Genomic DNA, 17,164 nt, shown 5'->3' with positions numbered 1-17,164 from the left:
AGGATCTCATGTCTCTTGGCTGATGTGGTTGGTCTGTCGGCCCCCTATTTGATATCACGTGACGATTATCTCCCGTCGCCCCCGTCCTCCGACGAATCAGATCGCAGCTTGGAGCATTTCGAGATGAAAGGAAGCACGCATTTTGTCTGTCAACCAAGCACCATCGACGACATGAAACTAGACTAAATTGCCGGGCTAGGAATGGATAGATCTCTCTTCAGCGTAAGGTATCAAATTAACTAATTTAGCAGGGCTCTGCGGCCTGGAAAACCAACAAAAGGAAATGGTCAAAATGGAGACTTATTTTAGCCCCGGAGACGCATTTCTAGACCCTTTAACTGGCGGTAATTTACTATGTGGTCAGGCTACGTCAACAACGCGTGTAATCTGATAAAGCTCACAGATTAGGGCCAAGAAAAGAGAAAAAATTATATAAAATTACAAATAAAAAAAACTATTTATATATATTTTCCTTTTAGACTAAATTTGCCCAGGAACTATGTTAGAAAGGAAGTAATAGAAATATATGAAGAAAGGATAATATATAAGAGCTCACGTGATAGCTATCAACCAATAGGAGGCTAGTATTGTCTATTATTTATTTTAGGCCTCTCCAAAAGTTGGGAAGCTAACTCTGCCTTTCCCTAGCTTACTTCTGCTCCTCTCTCATGATACGACAACGTTTTAACGAATGAAAGAGATGAAAAGTATTGAGACTGGATGACCGTCTTGGAAAAAGGGCACAATGGCGCCACTTCGCGAGGTTAAAGTGATTGATTTGACTCAAGACAGCGACGACGACATGGAGGACGAGGATGATGCGGATCAGGTAAGCTACAGACACCACCATACAGCACGCCGCTGGCCCGCGGCGCCCGCCAATCAGCGCGCGTTATTTGTTCGTTATTTTCATGAAATTTATATTAATTTGTTGCTGCGATTTTTACGGATTTTTTGATATTATTTTTGTGTTTTTAAGTGCTGTTGTTTTTTGGGTGAGGGCATGCTCGACTCGTGGGCCCGTTGGGCCTGCCAGTATTGGCCGCCAGGCTCAATTCGCACGCTGCACGCGACATGACATTCTTTTGGAGCTCAGTTCGGGCTGACAACTACATAGGCACAAGCCCTCTTGGCCAGGTTTATTAAACCTACATTTGGGCAGTCGCGGCCTTTGAAGCGAAAGTCGCCTGTGGACGAGGTTGAAGTGAGAGCAATACCAGTGAACCACGAGGCAGTATTCAGCCGTGAAGCACCTCTGGGTCCTCTACCAGAACCCAAAGACAATCATAAGACCGTGGAAAAAAACATCTCGGTTGCTGTTAGCAGCCCTAAGCCATGGTCTCTTTTTGCGGCATCTGGGAAACGAGTCAAACGGGAGTCGAGAGACCAGACCCCAAAGTCGTTTGCTGGTGTGCCCCCCCCGCCCCGTCCGATTACCTCTCTTCAGTCTCATCTACCTTCCATGTCATCTCTACACTCTCAAACCAACTCGTCCAATGTATCCTCGAGAAGCAGCTCCAAGAGACCTGCGTTCAAGGCAAAGACTACGTCCCGTGCCTCTACGTCAGTCGACTCCCGTGTCTCCTCAAGAGACAGCTCTGCAGGCTTTACAAAAAAGGCGAGAGAGATATCTACTTCACGCCACACTCCATCCCCATCCGTCATGACAAAGCTTTCCAAACTTCCTGAAGTCAAGGTCGTTATACCCCCTCTTCAGTCACTACCCGTCTCAGATACCCGCTCGCTCTCAAAGAGGAAGATCAATCGGCTGCCGTCTGCGTCTTCTGAGAGTGAAGAAGAATCTGATCCTGACGAGCCCAAGGGGATTAAGCAGAAATACTATCCCATTGAAATGTATGACTTGCAGGCAGATATGGGCCGGTATCCGAAGGCACGGTCAACAAACAGTGACTCTCTTGTTCTGCCTACACGGCCTGCGACCCCCAACGGCAACATATCCAGAGGCTATCCGAAACCCCCTCAGAGTCGAAAGCTATACTTACGCGAAATGCTGGAGAAAAAGTTGCGAAAAATTCAGGGCCCACCAGTGACAATGGCGAGGGACTGGGACGGTACGGGAAGTATTGCCTCGAATTTCGAGTTCACCAATACCTACAAGCTGCGACAGGGCGTTACTCGGGTGGCTGAGGAGTTCAACTACGGCTGCGATTGCGGTTTCCAATGTGACCCGTCAAGCTGTACCTGCTTGTCTAAGGAAGAGGACTCGGAAGAACTCATGGTAGCTTATGAACACCGCAATGGGAAGCTTCTGCTGAAGGAGAGTTTTTTGAAGCGTAAAGCTATGATATACGAGTGCTCGCGTCTCTGTCCGTGCCCACCCACATGCTGGAATCGCCTGGTACAACACGGAAGGAAGATACGACTAGAGATTTTTCACACCGGGGACCGTGGTTTTGGGCTTAGATCACTTGACACTGTACATAAGGGCCAGTTCATCGATACCTATCTTGGGGAGGTGATAACCTCTGCAGAGGCTGAGCTCCGTGAAGACGCTACGGCAGGGAGCAACGGCTCTCATAGCAGCCCTTCCTACCTCTTCTCTCTCGACTGGTTTCCCCCTTCTTCCGACGATGAGAGTGACAACGACGAGGACGGCACATCCTCCTCGCATTACGTCGTCGATGGGCAGCGCTTCGGCGGGCCCTCTCGCTTCATGAATCACTCGTGTAATCCCAACTGCAAAATGATCCCCGTTTCGACCCATCACGGCGACCAAAAGATCTACGATCTCGCATTCTTCGCACGCCGCGATATTCCGCCGGGGGTTGAGTTGACGTTTGACTACAACCCTGGTTGGACCCCCGAGATGAATAGCGATGACCCTAACGCTGTCAAGTGTTTGTGTGGGGAGGCCAAGTGCCGTGGACAATTGTGGCCGAACCAGCGGAAGAGCACAAATGTTTGATCTTCTAAAATTCCGGCGGTTTGTTGTTACTCTTGGAATAAGAGTCATCCTGTCGTGCGACTGTCTTTTTTTTTTAATGTCTGTTTTTTTTTTAAAATCTTCGCAGAAGGCGTCAGAGCGAATCAGCGTGGTGTTCCGGCACACCAACTTTTCTTATGGGTAATGAACAGCGTCTGGCATACATAGCGTCCCTAGTCTTTGAATTGATGATACCCATTTGTTTTCTAATTGATGTCTTGACACTTGTACCTAGGTATGAAAAGGCAGTTTGTTGAAATAGGATCATGAATTAAAATCTAATAATTCCATTCTTGTCATCTACGTCCATGACTCGGATAAAGGATGACAAAGAATCGTAGAAAAAAAGGTAGAGATCCTCCGAAGTAAGCTCATAATCCGAGCAGAAAAAAACACCGTGAACATTCGCCGAGTGATATCATGAAAGAGTCCATTCATCAAAGTGAATCAACCAAATGAGAAATAGTAAACCAAACTCCGTCCCGTTCCGTAGATATATATTCCGTAAATAACGCCAGTAAAAAGACATAGTAATCGTGGGTTGCCCGGTCCTCCCTGAAATGCTGTTGCTGTGATGTATGAAATGTAGAATGTGGATGAATGGGTCTGAGTTCGCCGAGGAGAAAATGTCCAAGGCAGATGTCATTGAGACGGATGGATTGAGTGACTCGTTTCAGGGAAAGAGATTAAGCACTCCCCTCCATAACTTCAATAATACCGCCCATCACGTATCGCGGTTGTGAGCCGCCACGAATCGAGCCCTGAGACGACGGGGCATACGAGCTTCGTTGACTCGCGATATCGCTGAGAACGTTGGTATTCAAACCCATCGCGATAGGGACGGGGTCCACTGGACGCGGTTCCATCATGCTCAATCCCACTCGCTCAATAGCATCCTCGTCGCAGCGCGACCGTTCCTCGCTCAACGCCAAATCCACCGCGGATGGTCGTCGACGGAGGAAGAAGGGGGATGAGCGACGGAATGAGAATGGGATGATGCTGGCATATGGACTTTGGCTGCGATCCCGACTGTTCGGCTCAGTGGTGTGGGAGCCCGAGAATCGGTGCTTGCGCCAGGGCCAGCCGGAGGTTGGGGAGGAGGTCGGGCTGCCGCTGGCGGAACTGAGGGCGCTGGTGGATAGAGAGTCGCTCTCGCGGCGGTAGTGTGTGTTGTCCATGAAGGCTGTGCGGAGTGAGAGGCTGATGTCGGCCATGGGCGAGGGTTCGAGGGATTTGGACGGGCTGGAGGGACGTTTGGGTTGCATTGTGTATGAGTTGAAGGAGTGAAAAAATTGGTTGTATGCAGAGTAATCCAGCAAGGTACTCTGAATAAAATTGTTGTACTGTTGTGTTTGTTGTTGTGGTTGAGGTAGGTGTTGTGTTGGACGGAAAAGCCAGGCAAGTGATGACGTTGTGGACGAACGGCAAGATTTATCCCGAGCAACTGACTCCAATTACCAATCAGTCCGTGTCGAGCCGCTCAGAGGGAGGCAATCAGGTACGAAAAATTTGCTGTGGCTTTTCGAAGCGAAAATGCAGTCGATTCGAATAAGATGGTGAGTTAAGCTGTCGAGCTGAGCTGAGCTGCAAAGACGTTGGGATTGAAATGACAGGCACCACAATAACGGCTTCTAGAAAAACAGTCCACAATCAAGTCTTCCAATGATTGTTAGGAAGAACAATGTCAACAACAGGACAAGAATCAATAAGCGCCGTTCTCGACAATAAGACAAGTCACAGCAACACACGAGGGAGCAAGAACAGGAATGACGGCGGCTGCCGGGACATGTAGCTGGCGAGGACGTATATGTATGGATTCATCCTCCTACATCGTACTACGTATCCCATCCAGGAGAGACAGAGCCAAGTGGAGAAAAAGGGGGGGCGCCGCGTTTAATTATTTTTAGAGCTAGCCTGATCCTGCTTAGCCCTGTCAGTTCTCAAGAATTCATGCCGATGTGCCTGGTTTCGGACTCGACCTGCGACGGAAATTGTATTGTCAGGGCTTGACTGCGACGCTGGATGCATACAGGCATTCAATGCAGATGATTGCGTTCGTCAACAGTCCTTTGTTCCTACGAGTACCGTGTTCAATGCGTTGTTGTTCAAAAAGGATACTCGATAGAAGCTTCTAGCGGCCGACTATTTACTAAATAGTACTACGAACTAGTACATACGTGTAAAGACTCGTGATTTTAGGGGCTGAGCTGGCCCACCGTACCGCTTCTGTGGCTCGATGTCTCAGTTGTCAGCATACATTGATTGAATATGATTCAGTCTATTGTGAGTTGTTGCGAGTGTTTTCCATTGACTTGACTGCATCAATTTCATTCAGTTGATCAGGTATGAATTGTCTTGACTGAAGCCAACTGTTACAGAAAGGAGATCGCCGGTTTCATCGTGGTGGCGTTCCTGACCGCATGCGGTTAGACTATCACGGAACGGATGTATCCGTATCCTGATTCCCCAGGCATCGATTTAATATGGACTACGTACTATGGAGTATGTAGTAAATGGAGATGCCTATCGCACTCCCTGGCTGATTTTCAGTTGACCGGATACCACGGAGCTGGTAAAAAGCAATTCGTCAATCAACCCTCAGATAGTGATGCTACAGAAGCAGATCCTTGCTGTTGCCTCGTGTCATGTCAATAATTGCACAGCCAAGCCAAGCCCCATGACCGCACAACCCTAAGTACCCAGGGGCGCAACACGTCCCTATGTCAGACCGACTCAGACGCGACTGGTATCATCTCTCATTGTGCATGTTTACTTGTATACAGGATCAGGCAATATAGGTACCAGGGGCAGTCTAGTCGAGCAAAATATGTTACATACATATCGACGTCCATGGGTCATTGCGAGGGATAAACTACACTAAGCATAACATTGATAACAACCTCCTGCGTGCGTCCTTCCTTCATCGATTCACTACATATGTATGTATTGAATCAGCCAACTATCATGTACGGAGTATATATTGCACATGCAACGCACCTGCAACACACACGACTCCTTCGCAAATACGGTTTATTGCATTCCACATTCCGGTGGCTTGCAGGAGGCTTCTTACTACACACGCTATCCGTTTCCGGCGATCCATGCTTATGCATTGAGCCTTCTCCTGTCTACTAGTTATGTACACTTAGATATTTATTGCTTTTATTTGGACCATTATGTTCGTTCCTTGGTGCGGTCAATTTATACTCAATGCGTTCGTGTGTCGATGATTGCCCTACACTTTTTCCCCGTGACTGATTCTCGAGGTCAAGAATAATCTTAAAGTTTGAATAGAGAAAGTAAAATGTTGGTGTATTATTTCATCCGGAAAATATAACATGAATGTAGTACCTTTCAGCGTTGAGCTTGACCGGTTCTCCGACCATCATGAATTCTGCCCCCCGATAGATATATTCAAATGTTATGACTTATCAATAAATTGGATGATTGCGAAAGGTCAATGGGTGAACCCAATATCAACCTCGACCGGGGGCGCCTGCGAGTCTGGGATCTTAAAAACGAGTTGAAACAATCTTATGGAACTTCGAGATTGTGCGTGGCCAATTGACGATCTGAATATCTGTATCGCAACTCAACAAGATGTTGACCAAGGCAGATATTCGGCACGTCGTTCCTAGCCCTAATTCATTCCCCAGATTCCTTCTTGTCCGCCACGTACGTATGCAGTCACTTATAATATCGTTCAAACTTCAGTTATGGATCGCGCGATCAGGCGTAAGTTAATCTCGCACGCATTCTGACGCTCGACTCCTGAATCTCGATGTTTGACGATAGGGTAAGCACTAAACTTGCTCCGATTAGGGTTACATGGACGATAGGGTTAATTGCAGTTGATATGATTGGCCAAACTAAAATGAATGGACAAGGGTAACATCGGGGTAGTTTATTCGATTTAGATATCACGTTTTACTTTAATGGCTCCTGGTTTCTGACTAATATTATTCGTGGCAAATTCATCTTACCCAGAGACTGTTTCTCTTACCGATGAGCATCTTTATTGACATCTGCCCCATATGGACGGTCGTAGAACTCTTAGATCTCCCAAATATTCTCCCAGAACTTGCACACTTGTCATTGTAAAAACAAAAAAGCCCAAATAAGGCACTGATCAGAACCATTGAATTAGTGATTGATATGATGACCTCTAGCGGACTTGGCAATCCGTGGAATGTGACTCTAATTACCCTCGGCCTTCAGGACTTTAGGACCGTTTTAAATTTATACACCAGTTTCCCCATAAGGCTAGAGGTGTCACTTTATCCCGCAGGGAAGCTTAATTTCACAGATGCCCTTCTATACCACCTTCCTAGTCGATTGTAGAACGTTTAGGCTTGCCTACTAATTTGCACTATTCACGAATGACAAAGAACGAGTGCAACATGAGCGAGAAAGTGTCGTGCCCGTTTCACAATACTCAGTCCGTCGGGTGTTCTTCTGAATCCCACTCGGCGGTCGTGAGTCGAGTTACACGTACCTGATTTCAAGGACATCCATCATAGGACCACATACCTCCACATGGAAAGGCCCCAGGAATGCTAAAAGCTCTACATTCCTACACACCTGACCATCATGACCTTCGCTAAGCGTGACTCCCTCGGGCCGCCCTGGACAGATCGCAAATATCAACGAGTCAAGGGTCAACAAGTTCCCCTGGTCAAGGACAGGGTTACATATAGCGACCCGCTAAGCACGTTAGTGCACCGAGAAGTAACCAGAAAAGGTCTTATGATTTGCGTGCTATATACAATTAAACATGGTCTGTTTCTGACAAAGAAATGCTATTCGTCCCATTCTCTGTAGAGTGACCGGCGGTCCCAGGAAAGTGACCCTATCTCGAGTATCCACTGGCCGCGAAATAAACGAATCCTCCGTCGGTGGTAAGAACTTCAAAGCATTTATTTCCTATACGGGGAAGAGGCGAAACTTCTATATCGGGTATATAAGATGGCGGACGCGCCCTCGATAGCGGTGATGAGAGTCACCATCGAGGATACCAGGGCACCAACAGTCCAAGATGAAGACTACATTAATCACAGTCGCAGCCCTTGCCGGTCTTGCCTCCGCCTGGATGCCAGGCGTGCACAAAGACATCGTCTCCCTTTCCGGCGAGAACCTTTTCAACAAGACCGACCCCATCACCAAGCGCTGGCTGCCATCATCCAGCAAGATTCGAGGCGTCAACCTCGGCTCCTTGTTTGTGTTTGAGCCCTGGCTTGCCGAAAACTCATGGAGCAGCATTGGATGTTCAGGTCAAAACTCGGAGTTTGACTGCGTCAACGCCCTGGGTCAGGATACTGCCAATACTAACTTCCAGGATCACTGGGGGTCGTGGATTGTTGAAGATGATATTGCGAATATGTCAAGCTATGGCTTGAATGCCATTCGCATTCCGGTTGGATACTGGGTGCGAGAGGATATCGTGTATAGTGATAGCGAGCACTTCCCTCAGGGAGCGTTGTCGTATCTTGCGCAGATCTGTGATTGGGCTGCGGATTATGGTTTTTACATCATCATTGACTTGCATGGTGCCCCTGGTGCTCAGGTCGCACAGAATGCAGACACTGGACAGGTACGTTACACTACATGCTTGCCTTGTCTCCCAAGCTAAGAGATGTCGTTTGACAGTGGGCTTCCACCCCCGGTTTCTATGTCGACTACCAGTTCGAGCGAGCTCTTGAATTCCTCGAGTGGATGACTACCCAGATTCACTCGAGCAACAGCTTCCGCAACGTCGGTATGCTCGAGATTGTGAACGAACCCGTGCAGGACTCCAGCTCCGTTGGAACAATGAGATCAACCTACTACCCTGATGCTTTCAGCGTGAGCCTTTTCCTTTTTTTGTCTGTAAATTACATCGCCTAACTTGATGCAGAGAATCCGCGCAGCCGAAAGCGCCCTCAACATCACCGCCAACAACGAACTCCACATCCAAATGATGAACAATCTTTGGGGCTCCGGTGACCCCACCGAATACCTGACGGACAACTACTTCGCCGCCTATGACGACCACCGCTACATCAAATGGGACACCAGCGTCGCCGTGAGCCAGGATAACTACATTAGCACATCATGCAACGACGACCGCGGCGGAAACACGCCCACCATCGTCTCGGAGTGGAGCTTGAGTGTCCCCGACGACGTGCAGTATACAGCGGACTGGGACCCGAGCACGAACCAAGACTTTTATGCAAAGTGGTTTGCGGCGCAGGTCATTGCCTACGAGAAGCAGGATGGCTGGCTGTTTTGGTCATGGAAGTCGGAGTTGGGTGATTATCGATGGTCCTATCAGGATGCTGTGGCTGCAGGTGTTATTCCGACGGATTTGGATTCTGTTTATGATTTGGGTGTGTGTTGATTCATTATCAATGCCGTAGGGAAGGCCACGGATTGTATTTATGTGCATTTAAGTTGAGGTAATATGTGATATTCTTGAACAGCAATATATCAGGTCAAACCTGTATCACTCTTTGAATCATACATGCCATTTCTCAATAACAGTCTATGGACTCGTACGCAAAGCCATGAAACCAGAAAAAAGAAGAAAAGAAAAGAAAAGAAAAGAAAAGAAAAGAAAAGAAAAGACTTTGACAAAATGGTATATGCATCGAAGATTGATGGTAAGATCCAAAACGCCATCGCCTATGCCCTGTCGTGCGAATCGTGCTAATGCCGCAATCTATGAAAGCATAGAGCAGAAGAGATCAAGATTGAAAAGGAAACAAGATGTAGTAGGTGTATAATCCATGATAGAAGGAACAAGGAAATGAAAAAGGAAGGAAGGACAGACACATAACTCCGATGTACATAGTATGGCACATTAAACGAAGATTAGTAAGAAAGCCGGAGAACAGATATATCAATCCCAGCAGTGCAGTCTTACGACGGAGGAGGACCCTGACCTGAGCGTCTCTGCGTAAAGCTCCTGCGAATACTTTGACCCCAGGCCGAATCACCCAAACTTTGCATCATATCTTGCACAATGACACTGTTGTCTTGCGACTGGCTGCCCTGTGATGAATGACCACTCATGGATCGCGAACGGCCGGGGGGGKCAACACCGAGCTCTGCGGCGGTTGATCGTGGTGATAGCGCAGCGCCGATTCTCGACCACTCGCTTGAAGAATCTGCCGCAATACTGGTATCGATCTGCAAAGATGGTCGAGGAGAGGTGGTAGGTGACATCCCACTTATTTGAGAGATTGCTGAAGACAGTGTCAACCTGGAGTCCTTCTGCAGACTAGACTCGCCATCGAAAAAGTCGTCATCGGCTTCTTGACGTTCTTGATCCTCAACGAAAATTTCAGGGATTGAAAATTGAGGAACAGCTGTGAGACGTGCCGATTTGCGGTTCTCGATATGCTTGCGAAATCGCCGAGCCCAGTACAGCGTATCAAAAAAGCCGATGACAGTGTTTCGTCGAACAGCCTCTTCAACGCGTTGAAGCCTGGTGCGACGCCGAAGGAATTCCTCGAGACGTAGACTTTTGCTATCGACAATGATCTTGTAGTGAGCGAGAATCATGAGACACGCAGAAAACGACACTCCACGCTCTGGGTCGGCCGACACCAAAACTTCCTCATAGAAGATGTTCAGGCGTTTTCGGCGAGCACGAATCTCCTCGACCGGAATTTGATCAAGGATCCGAGCTAGCTTTGCGATATCAACTTCGTTGCCTCCCGCTCTCTCCGAAGGATTGAAAGAAACTAGAGAGTCTCGGGGATTGGGACCACTTCGACACTTTTCAAGGATCCGACCAATAGTGAAATTTCCATCATAGATGCGCATCTCAAAGACACCGGAAAGTTCCTAACAAACACAAGTCAATATATTTTCATGAGTGTGGGCATTGTTCAACTTACCCCTAGTAGCCTCGGAAATTGCTCCTTCGTGATAAACCCAGTACCACGAGGATCGAAATTAGCCCAGGCTTCCTTGAAACGCCGAATCTCGTCTCGGTCAATAGTATAGAGACCAAGGCCACTGCTTCGTTGATACACGTAGGAGAAACTCTCGAAAATGAGAGAGACAAAAAGCGATACGAAGAGATACATGCTGATCACGTTCCACGCAATGAAAAGACCACGAGCCCATCCTTGGCTTCCGCAGTCTGATTGAAGGAACTCATCATTCAATGTACAGTACGGTCGTTGCATGGTTGCAAAGTCCTCCATAAGCTGATTCCAGCCTTCACCAGCACTTGTCCGGAAGAGCAAGATCAGCGCATTCGGAACGTCCCGGAAATTGAGGTTGTTGTTTTCGTTCGCTCCAAACTTCGTGAGTCCGAAAGTTTGCGTCATCGCGATGGCGAATACGAGGAACAGGACAAACCAAGTTGCTAGTAGATTGACGATAGACGTCAAACTAGCAGCAGCCGTCTTGAAAAGCTGATCGAGTTGATTGTTGCGAGGGATGATCAGCAGTGTGATGGAGACAATGAACAGCTTATTAAGTTGCAGTACGGCGTTCATGCGGTTGACATTGCGGAAGATGAACGCCAAAACGATAGTAATGAAAGTTCCTGGGACGACCAAAAGGGAATAAAGATCCCACGAGCTTCGTCTAAAGCGAGGCCAACCAAGTCCAATAATACGTATCGCAATATCCGCAATATAGAAGAAGGTCAGGATGAAAAAGAGTACATCTAGGTCGGCATTAGTCTCGGCTCAATTGTTAACAAACGACAACATACCTCTAATGAGATCCCACATAACCGGATATGGATACCACTCCAAAGTGAGCAGCAGCAGATGGAATACGAGTAAGCCCGTGATGAAGCGCGCCCATTTACCGTTCTTTCTTGATGCGAGGCGATAGCATGTCTTGCGCCAATTATCAGCAAAAGCGTTATTCGATCTTTTAGATGGCGATATTTGTCGTAGAAGTTTTCTCAACTCAAGCCACGAACGCTGTTCCGCAGTCAAAAAGGCAACTCCAGTCTGTTCCGTGTAATTTCGCATAAACACAGTGACGAACAAAGTCAACACGAAAACTGCACCGAGCAAGTTGAAAACAACGAAGAAAAGACCGTTCGCTTGTGATGAAAAATCTTGAGGCTGCTGGCCAAGCCCCGTGATGCTCATGACACTCGATTGAACATCAATCCATCCTTCCTGAGAGACAATCTGAAAGAGAATGAATAGGGATTCGCCGAAATTGTCAAAGCTGTAATATGGATTTGCAGCAACCCTAGGCGCCAAGACATTCCAATTGTATGGCGAGCTTTGATATTCCCCGATACAACCACCGAGACTTCCTGAAAGCGAACCATCGTTGCATGATACCAACTGTCCATTGAATAGGTTCAAACCGTAGATGGCAAAGGGGATAAGGAAACTCAACGAAACGAATGCAGCCTAGTGTTTGATTAGAGGTGTCAAAAACCCATTAGACTTGAAGACTTACAGAGACAACTTTCCAACCACCGACGATGATAACAGAGTGAAATGTATCACGGGCGCTATCGCTAACGTTGAGAAGCCGTAATGCCCTCAAAGCTTTGAAAGCTCCGACAATTCTAGATACACTTCCGGCGGTAAACAAGGAAGTGAAAACATTGATCCATAGCGTTATTAGCACAACACCGTCAAGGAAACCCCAAGAACTTCGGAAATAGGCATTTGGCGTCCAGAAAAATCCATCAGCAATGACTTTAATCACGGCTTCGATAGTGAATACTGCTGCAAATCCTGCATCCGTCCAAACAAACCAGTTATCAGGAGTGTACTCTCGCGTCAAAAAGTAATCTCTCTGATACAACGGCGTCGTGATACAAGCCAACAAGACCATAGCAACGATGCAGGCGTAGATAAAGGCCGAGAAGGTGTACCATAGCGGTTTGTAGGGTTCGACACCTTCATATCGTTGACTGCCACGTCCTGGTCCGACCATACGCTGGCATCCTCTTCGAATTGGATTCTTGGTGCTGAAGATATACAAAGATTTATTGTATAGCGGGTAACGTTGAAGGTATTCTCTTTGTGCGACTTTGCGCTGCTCAGAAGCCATCACCACCTCTTTCGCCAAAGTTCGAGGATCAAGCTCGTCGTACGCTTTTGAGAACTTTAACCTGGAGTAGAATGGATTAGGCTCCTTGTTTAGGAATGTCTTTGAGATCTTAGTCCAGATTGTAGAAAGCCAGCCTGGCTGTAACGCATCTTTGTCCACAGATGGCTGGTGTGGCGTTTGGGTGTCGAAGGACTCGAAGTGCTCGTCGAGAAACTCCTGCACTACGGCATCCTTGAGAAGCATGTCCATAGTGGCAGGGCCATAATCCAAAGGCTCCCGATGCCGAGCGTTGTCGCGGCCGAGTTTGAATATAGACGTTAGGGCAAGATTACTGGCCGAGGAAGACCCGAGCTCTTTTTGTTGTAGGAAAGCCTTCACCTGATGCAGACGCTTCTGATCCTCCGAGACATCGAAGCTCTCTTGAATGACAGCAATAAACATGTTCAAGATGATGAAACACGAGAGGATGAACCATATTGTGATGAATGATGCTGATATCCAGGAGGTGCCATACATTTTGGTGAATGTAGTAGTGCCGTACAAAATTGTAGTCCAGTTCTCACTAGACAAAATCTGGTACATGGCGAGGAAGGAGTTGTATATAGTGAAGAATGTCATATCAATCGTATTCCCATTGTCGGTTTCGGCTGGGATCACACCGCGGAATAACTGCACAGCAAATATGGCCGCGAGATATGTGATCAAAAACACGAAGAGGATCAAGTTCAACAAACCCACAACGTTGCGAAACACCACCGTGATGAGGTCCCTCGTCACCGAAAATGCCAAGACGATGCGGTATACACGCAATATTTGGAAGAGCGTAAGTCCCATGTATACTTGGCCCGAGGAGTGGATCGGCGGAATTTGTATGATGCATGTTATTATCACGAGAGCCAGATCTACAAGGTTGCGCTTGCTTTGATGGAAATGTCTCCAGTCAGACGCGAAACGTAGAATGATCTCCAACAAGAGAACAAAGGTAACGGCTGTTTCGGTGTCGCTAATGAACCTTTCTGTCGAGGGACTCATCGTTGCACTTCGCATACATTGAACGATCAGGTCGTATGCGATCAAGGTTATCCATAGCCATCTGGTTTTCTCATAGAGGGTTTTGAGGTGATTGACTTTGTAATGTGCCGACTCATCGCTTTCAGGTTCCTCTACTTTCTCCATGGCAAAAGCGCTCTGCCTGCTTTCCTCTCGAATGACTTGAAATGAGGATGTGATAACCGCGACTAACAAGTTCACCATCCACAAACTTAGCAGCACAAATCCGATAGCAAAGAACAAGGCGGCAGAAAGATAATCCGAGTCTGTCGTATAATATAGGAGATCGGTGAACGTATTGGAGCTCATGATAACGAAAACGAGCTCAAGAGAATTGAAAATGTTGTCGAAACTCACTGTTCCGTTGTACGGGTTGGTTCCTTCAATGCACATGGAGCCTTGAGGGCAAAGGTAACCCTTAGGACTGAACGACGAAGGCTCGTTGTTTGCATAGACCCAAGGTCGCGCTTCACCTGTAGTGCTATCAAGATATCCTCCACATAATTGGATAACATTATAAGGGTCATTCATAGTAAAATTACTCTGACCTTCTGGATCGATCCAGACGCAAGATCTGCGTAAGCTGGATTTGAAGCTTTGAATGCCCACAATAGCGAAGAGCAGCCAGAAGAAGCCAATGAGGAAACCAACGTGAAGAAGTAGTGGAGTCGCTTTTTTCAAACTCCGTAGAATGACCTAAATTATGTTAGATCGATAGAGTATAACATTTATGCATCGACTTACCGAAGTTCCATCCGTGATACCGAGTAGTCGGAGTAAACGCAGACAGCTGAGCATCTGGAAAATATATATATTATGTTTGCTGGAGTACCCCGTGATCTGCAAGCCGAACGCGATCCAATATGAAATAACAGCCAGAAAGTCCAATCGGTTGAAAGAGTGTCTGAGAAACGCCCTGTAAGCAAGTCGTTTACGTGACCCGTGGCGAGGATCATCTGAGGAGTCGGTAAATGGTTGCAGCCCCGTAACAGTCTTGCGCAAATATGAGGGCTGAGCGTCCTCGAACTTGACCGATTTTTTTTTTGTTGAAGGTTCTCGTTGGAGTGATAACAGGCTTTTTCCTCTCTCAGCAATCGCCTTTTTGAAGCCGAGTGACCTGTCCATAGTACTGTACTCTGCTGAGTTCCAGATAAAACCGGATACTATAATCCTAACAGACAGCTCGATTGTATAAATGACAAAAATGACGAATAGGGCGTAATCGATTGCCTGTGAGCCCCATTGATCAGACCTTGGGTGAGTCCACACTGAATGGGCAGACTGCACAGTCAACAATACGGCATGGACCACAATGACCAGCAAAATGAATGGTTCCGTAGCCGGGTGCACAAGGACATCGCATAGCTTTGTTCTCAGTGGGTTGTCCGGGCTGAATATACCGAGTGATTTCCCTTTAAACGGGTTAACGTTTGTCCTCCAGGCCGATTGAGTGCTCCCTTTCTCAGACACACTTTCCATTCGATGCGGAATATTATCAGACTCGTGTTGCGAGGGTGAATTCGGTGGCTCGTCGTGTTTTGACCTCTTCATCGACTCTCGGCGCATGATGGCCTGCTCGACAGGCTCGTTACTCAAGTTGACCACACGCTGCGACATCATTTGCATGACGGTACCGGCTCTGTGCAAAGCCGAGCCGGACACAGATGGTGATAAAGAGCGCGAACGCGAAGGACTGCCGCCTGCACTGCTGCTGCCCCGTCTTCTTCCTGCACCAGTTTCCAAATCATCACCTAAGCGGGAGCTGCTGTAACTATTCCCCAGCCTTATGCTCTGCATGCTCGTTCGACCTTCGGAGTCTCCTTCCTTTGCGCCGCTGATAGGTTGGAGGTATTTCTTGTCCGTCAACGGAGCGGTGTCATCGATCGGTACGATTGGAGAAGAAAAATAATCGTCAGGAGTTGCCCTTCCACCGTGTCCAGACGGCCCTGGAAATGAACTCATCATATATTCTTCGCTATCAGGCCGCCGCGGTGACGGTGGACGAAAGCCAAACCCTATCGAACCCATGGCCTCGGCGAAACCACCTGGGTCATCGACAAAGTCATGATCATCAGGCGCATACGGATTGTTCTCTCTAAGCCTCGCGCTCGATGGTTGCGTAATTCGCAGGCCGACTCTCTCTTTTGGACTAGGTGAGTCCTCCGCGACGCGCTCGTATGTCTTAAAGGTTCCGCCCGCAAGTAGTGACCGTCTCGGCCCATGTCCAGTCCTTGCGCCGCTACTCCTCCTCCTCCCTCGGCGATCATCGATATTCTCAAAATCGTCGCTTTCATCTCGGGAAAGATTCTGTAAAGGAATTGCTCGTTGTGTCGGATCTTGGCCGGGAACGTGGCCCTGATTATTGTTAGATGCCATGGTTGCCGGCAACTGCTCTAGTCAACGGCACGCATCGCCAATTATTCTAGATCACCGGTGCTGGCGCATGAGGATTATAACGTGGAGTTTATTAGTCTTATATCGTGTCTTTGCGAAGCGATCATGAACAATCAACGTTGGAGCCTGGAGAAGCTGGCAAAGAGTTAGTCTGTCGATTCCGGGGGGGGCTGACAGCAATGCAAAGGGGGTGGTTTCACGATGGATGATCGGATTAACGGCGGAAGGACATTACCTTGACAGCTGCAGTCGCTCTGCAGTCGTTTCTGTAACGTGGTAGGGAAATGATTAACAAGAATGGAATTATCGTAATGGTGCCTGTCTGCCACGATGATCTGATGAGGGTCTCTGTGCACAGCCTTGAGAGACGCCCGGAGCAGGTACAGGCCAAGTCTAAAAATAAGGAATAAATTGTAGCGGCTAGATCCAGCTAGGTGAGACATCCGCTGGCTCCATCTCGGCGGGGATCAGCCACGACCCATTGAATAGTATATTATTATGAACCACAACCATTTCTTCTACGCGTCATTTATTTATCACACTTTCGAAGATCGTATATCGAATATCCATTATGCACTGCAGTAAAGGAGAAACAAAAGCACCATTCCTCCTACAACGCAAAGTGTGAACTTCTTCGCTTACATGCGACACAGACCGTTGGACTCCGTACTCGTTCCTGTATGTACTCCATAAGTACGTATCACATTACGCACGCCTAATCAATCATCCATCATGTGGCGCAGCGCCGGG

At 47.7% G+C, this 17,164-nt stretch overlaps 4 protein-coding genes across 4 annotated transcripts; 2 read left to right on the top strand and 2 right to left on the bottom strand.

Annotated features, from left to right (window-relative positions):
• Positions 1–745: 745 nt before the first annotated feature.
• BHQ10_001622 (uncharacterized protein) lies at positions 746–2,926 on the top strand (the record flags this gene model as incomplete). Its single annotated transcript, XM_040873679.1, has 2 exons — positions 746–829; positions 1,118–2,926. The coding sequence occupies 2 exons, from the start codon at positions 746–748 to the stop codon at positions 2,924–2,926; spliced, it is 1,893 nt and encodes a 630-aa protein (XP_040730127.1).
• A 704-nt stretch (positions 2,927–3,630) lies between these two features.
• BHQ10_001621 (uncharacterized protein) lies at positions 3,631–4,209 on the bottom strand (the record flags this gene model as incomplete). Its single annotated transcript, XM_040873678.1, has 1 exon — positions 3,631–4,209. The coding sequence occupies one exon, from the start codon at positions 4,207–4,209 to the stop codon at positions 3,631–3,633; it is 579 nt and encodes a 192-aa protein (XP_040730126.1).
• A 3,770-nt stretch (positions 4,210–7,979) lies between these two features.
• BHQ10_001620 (uncharacterized protein) lies at positions 7,980–9,320 on the top strand (the record flags this gene model as incomplete). The annotated part of the gene is made up of 3 exons (XM_040873677.1): positions 7,980–8,534; positions 8,591–8,785; positions 8,838–9,320. 3 exons carry the CDS (start codon positions 7,980–7,982, stop codon positions 9,318–9,320), a joined length of 1,233 nt encoding a protein of 410 aa, XP_040730125.1.
• Positions 9,321–9,841: 521 nt separating this feature from the next.
• Positions 9,842–16,396, bottom strand: BHQ10_001619 (uncharacterized protein; the record flags this gene model as incomplete). The annotated part of the gene is made up of 5 exons (XM_040873675.1): positions 9,842–10,771; positions 10,825–11,606; positions 11,655–12,318; positions 12,368–14,716; positions 14,765–16,396. The coding sequence occupies 5 exons, from the start codon at positions 16,394–16,396 to the stop codon at positions 9,842–9,844; spliced, it is 6,357 nt and encodes a 2,118-aa protein (XP_040730124.1).
• Between the last annotated feature and the right edge of the window lie 768 nt (positions 16,397–17,164).

The sequence above is a fragment of the Talaromyces amestolkiae genome (genome assembly GCF_001896365.1).
Source record: "Talaromyces amestolkiae strain CIB chromosome Unknown scaffold2.1, whole genome shotgun sequence".
Taxonomy (NCBI): domain Eukaryota; kingdom Fungi; phylum Ascomycota; class Eurotiomycetes; order Eurotiales; family Trichocomaceae; genus Talaromyces; species Talaromyces amestolkiae.
Note: the sequence above shows the minus strand (reverse complement) of the source record. Positions and strands in the feature narration are given on the sequence as shown.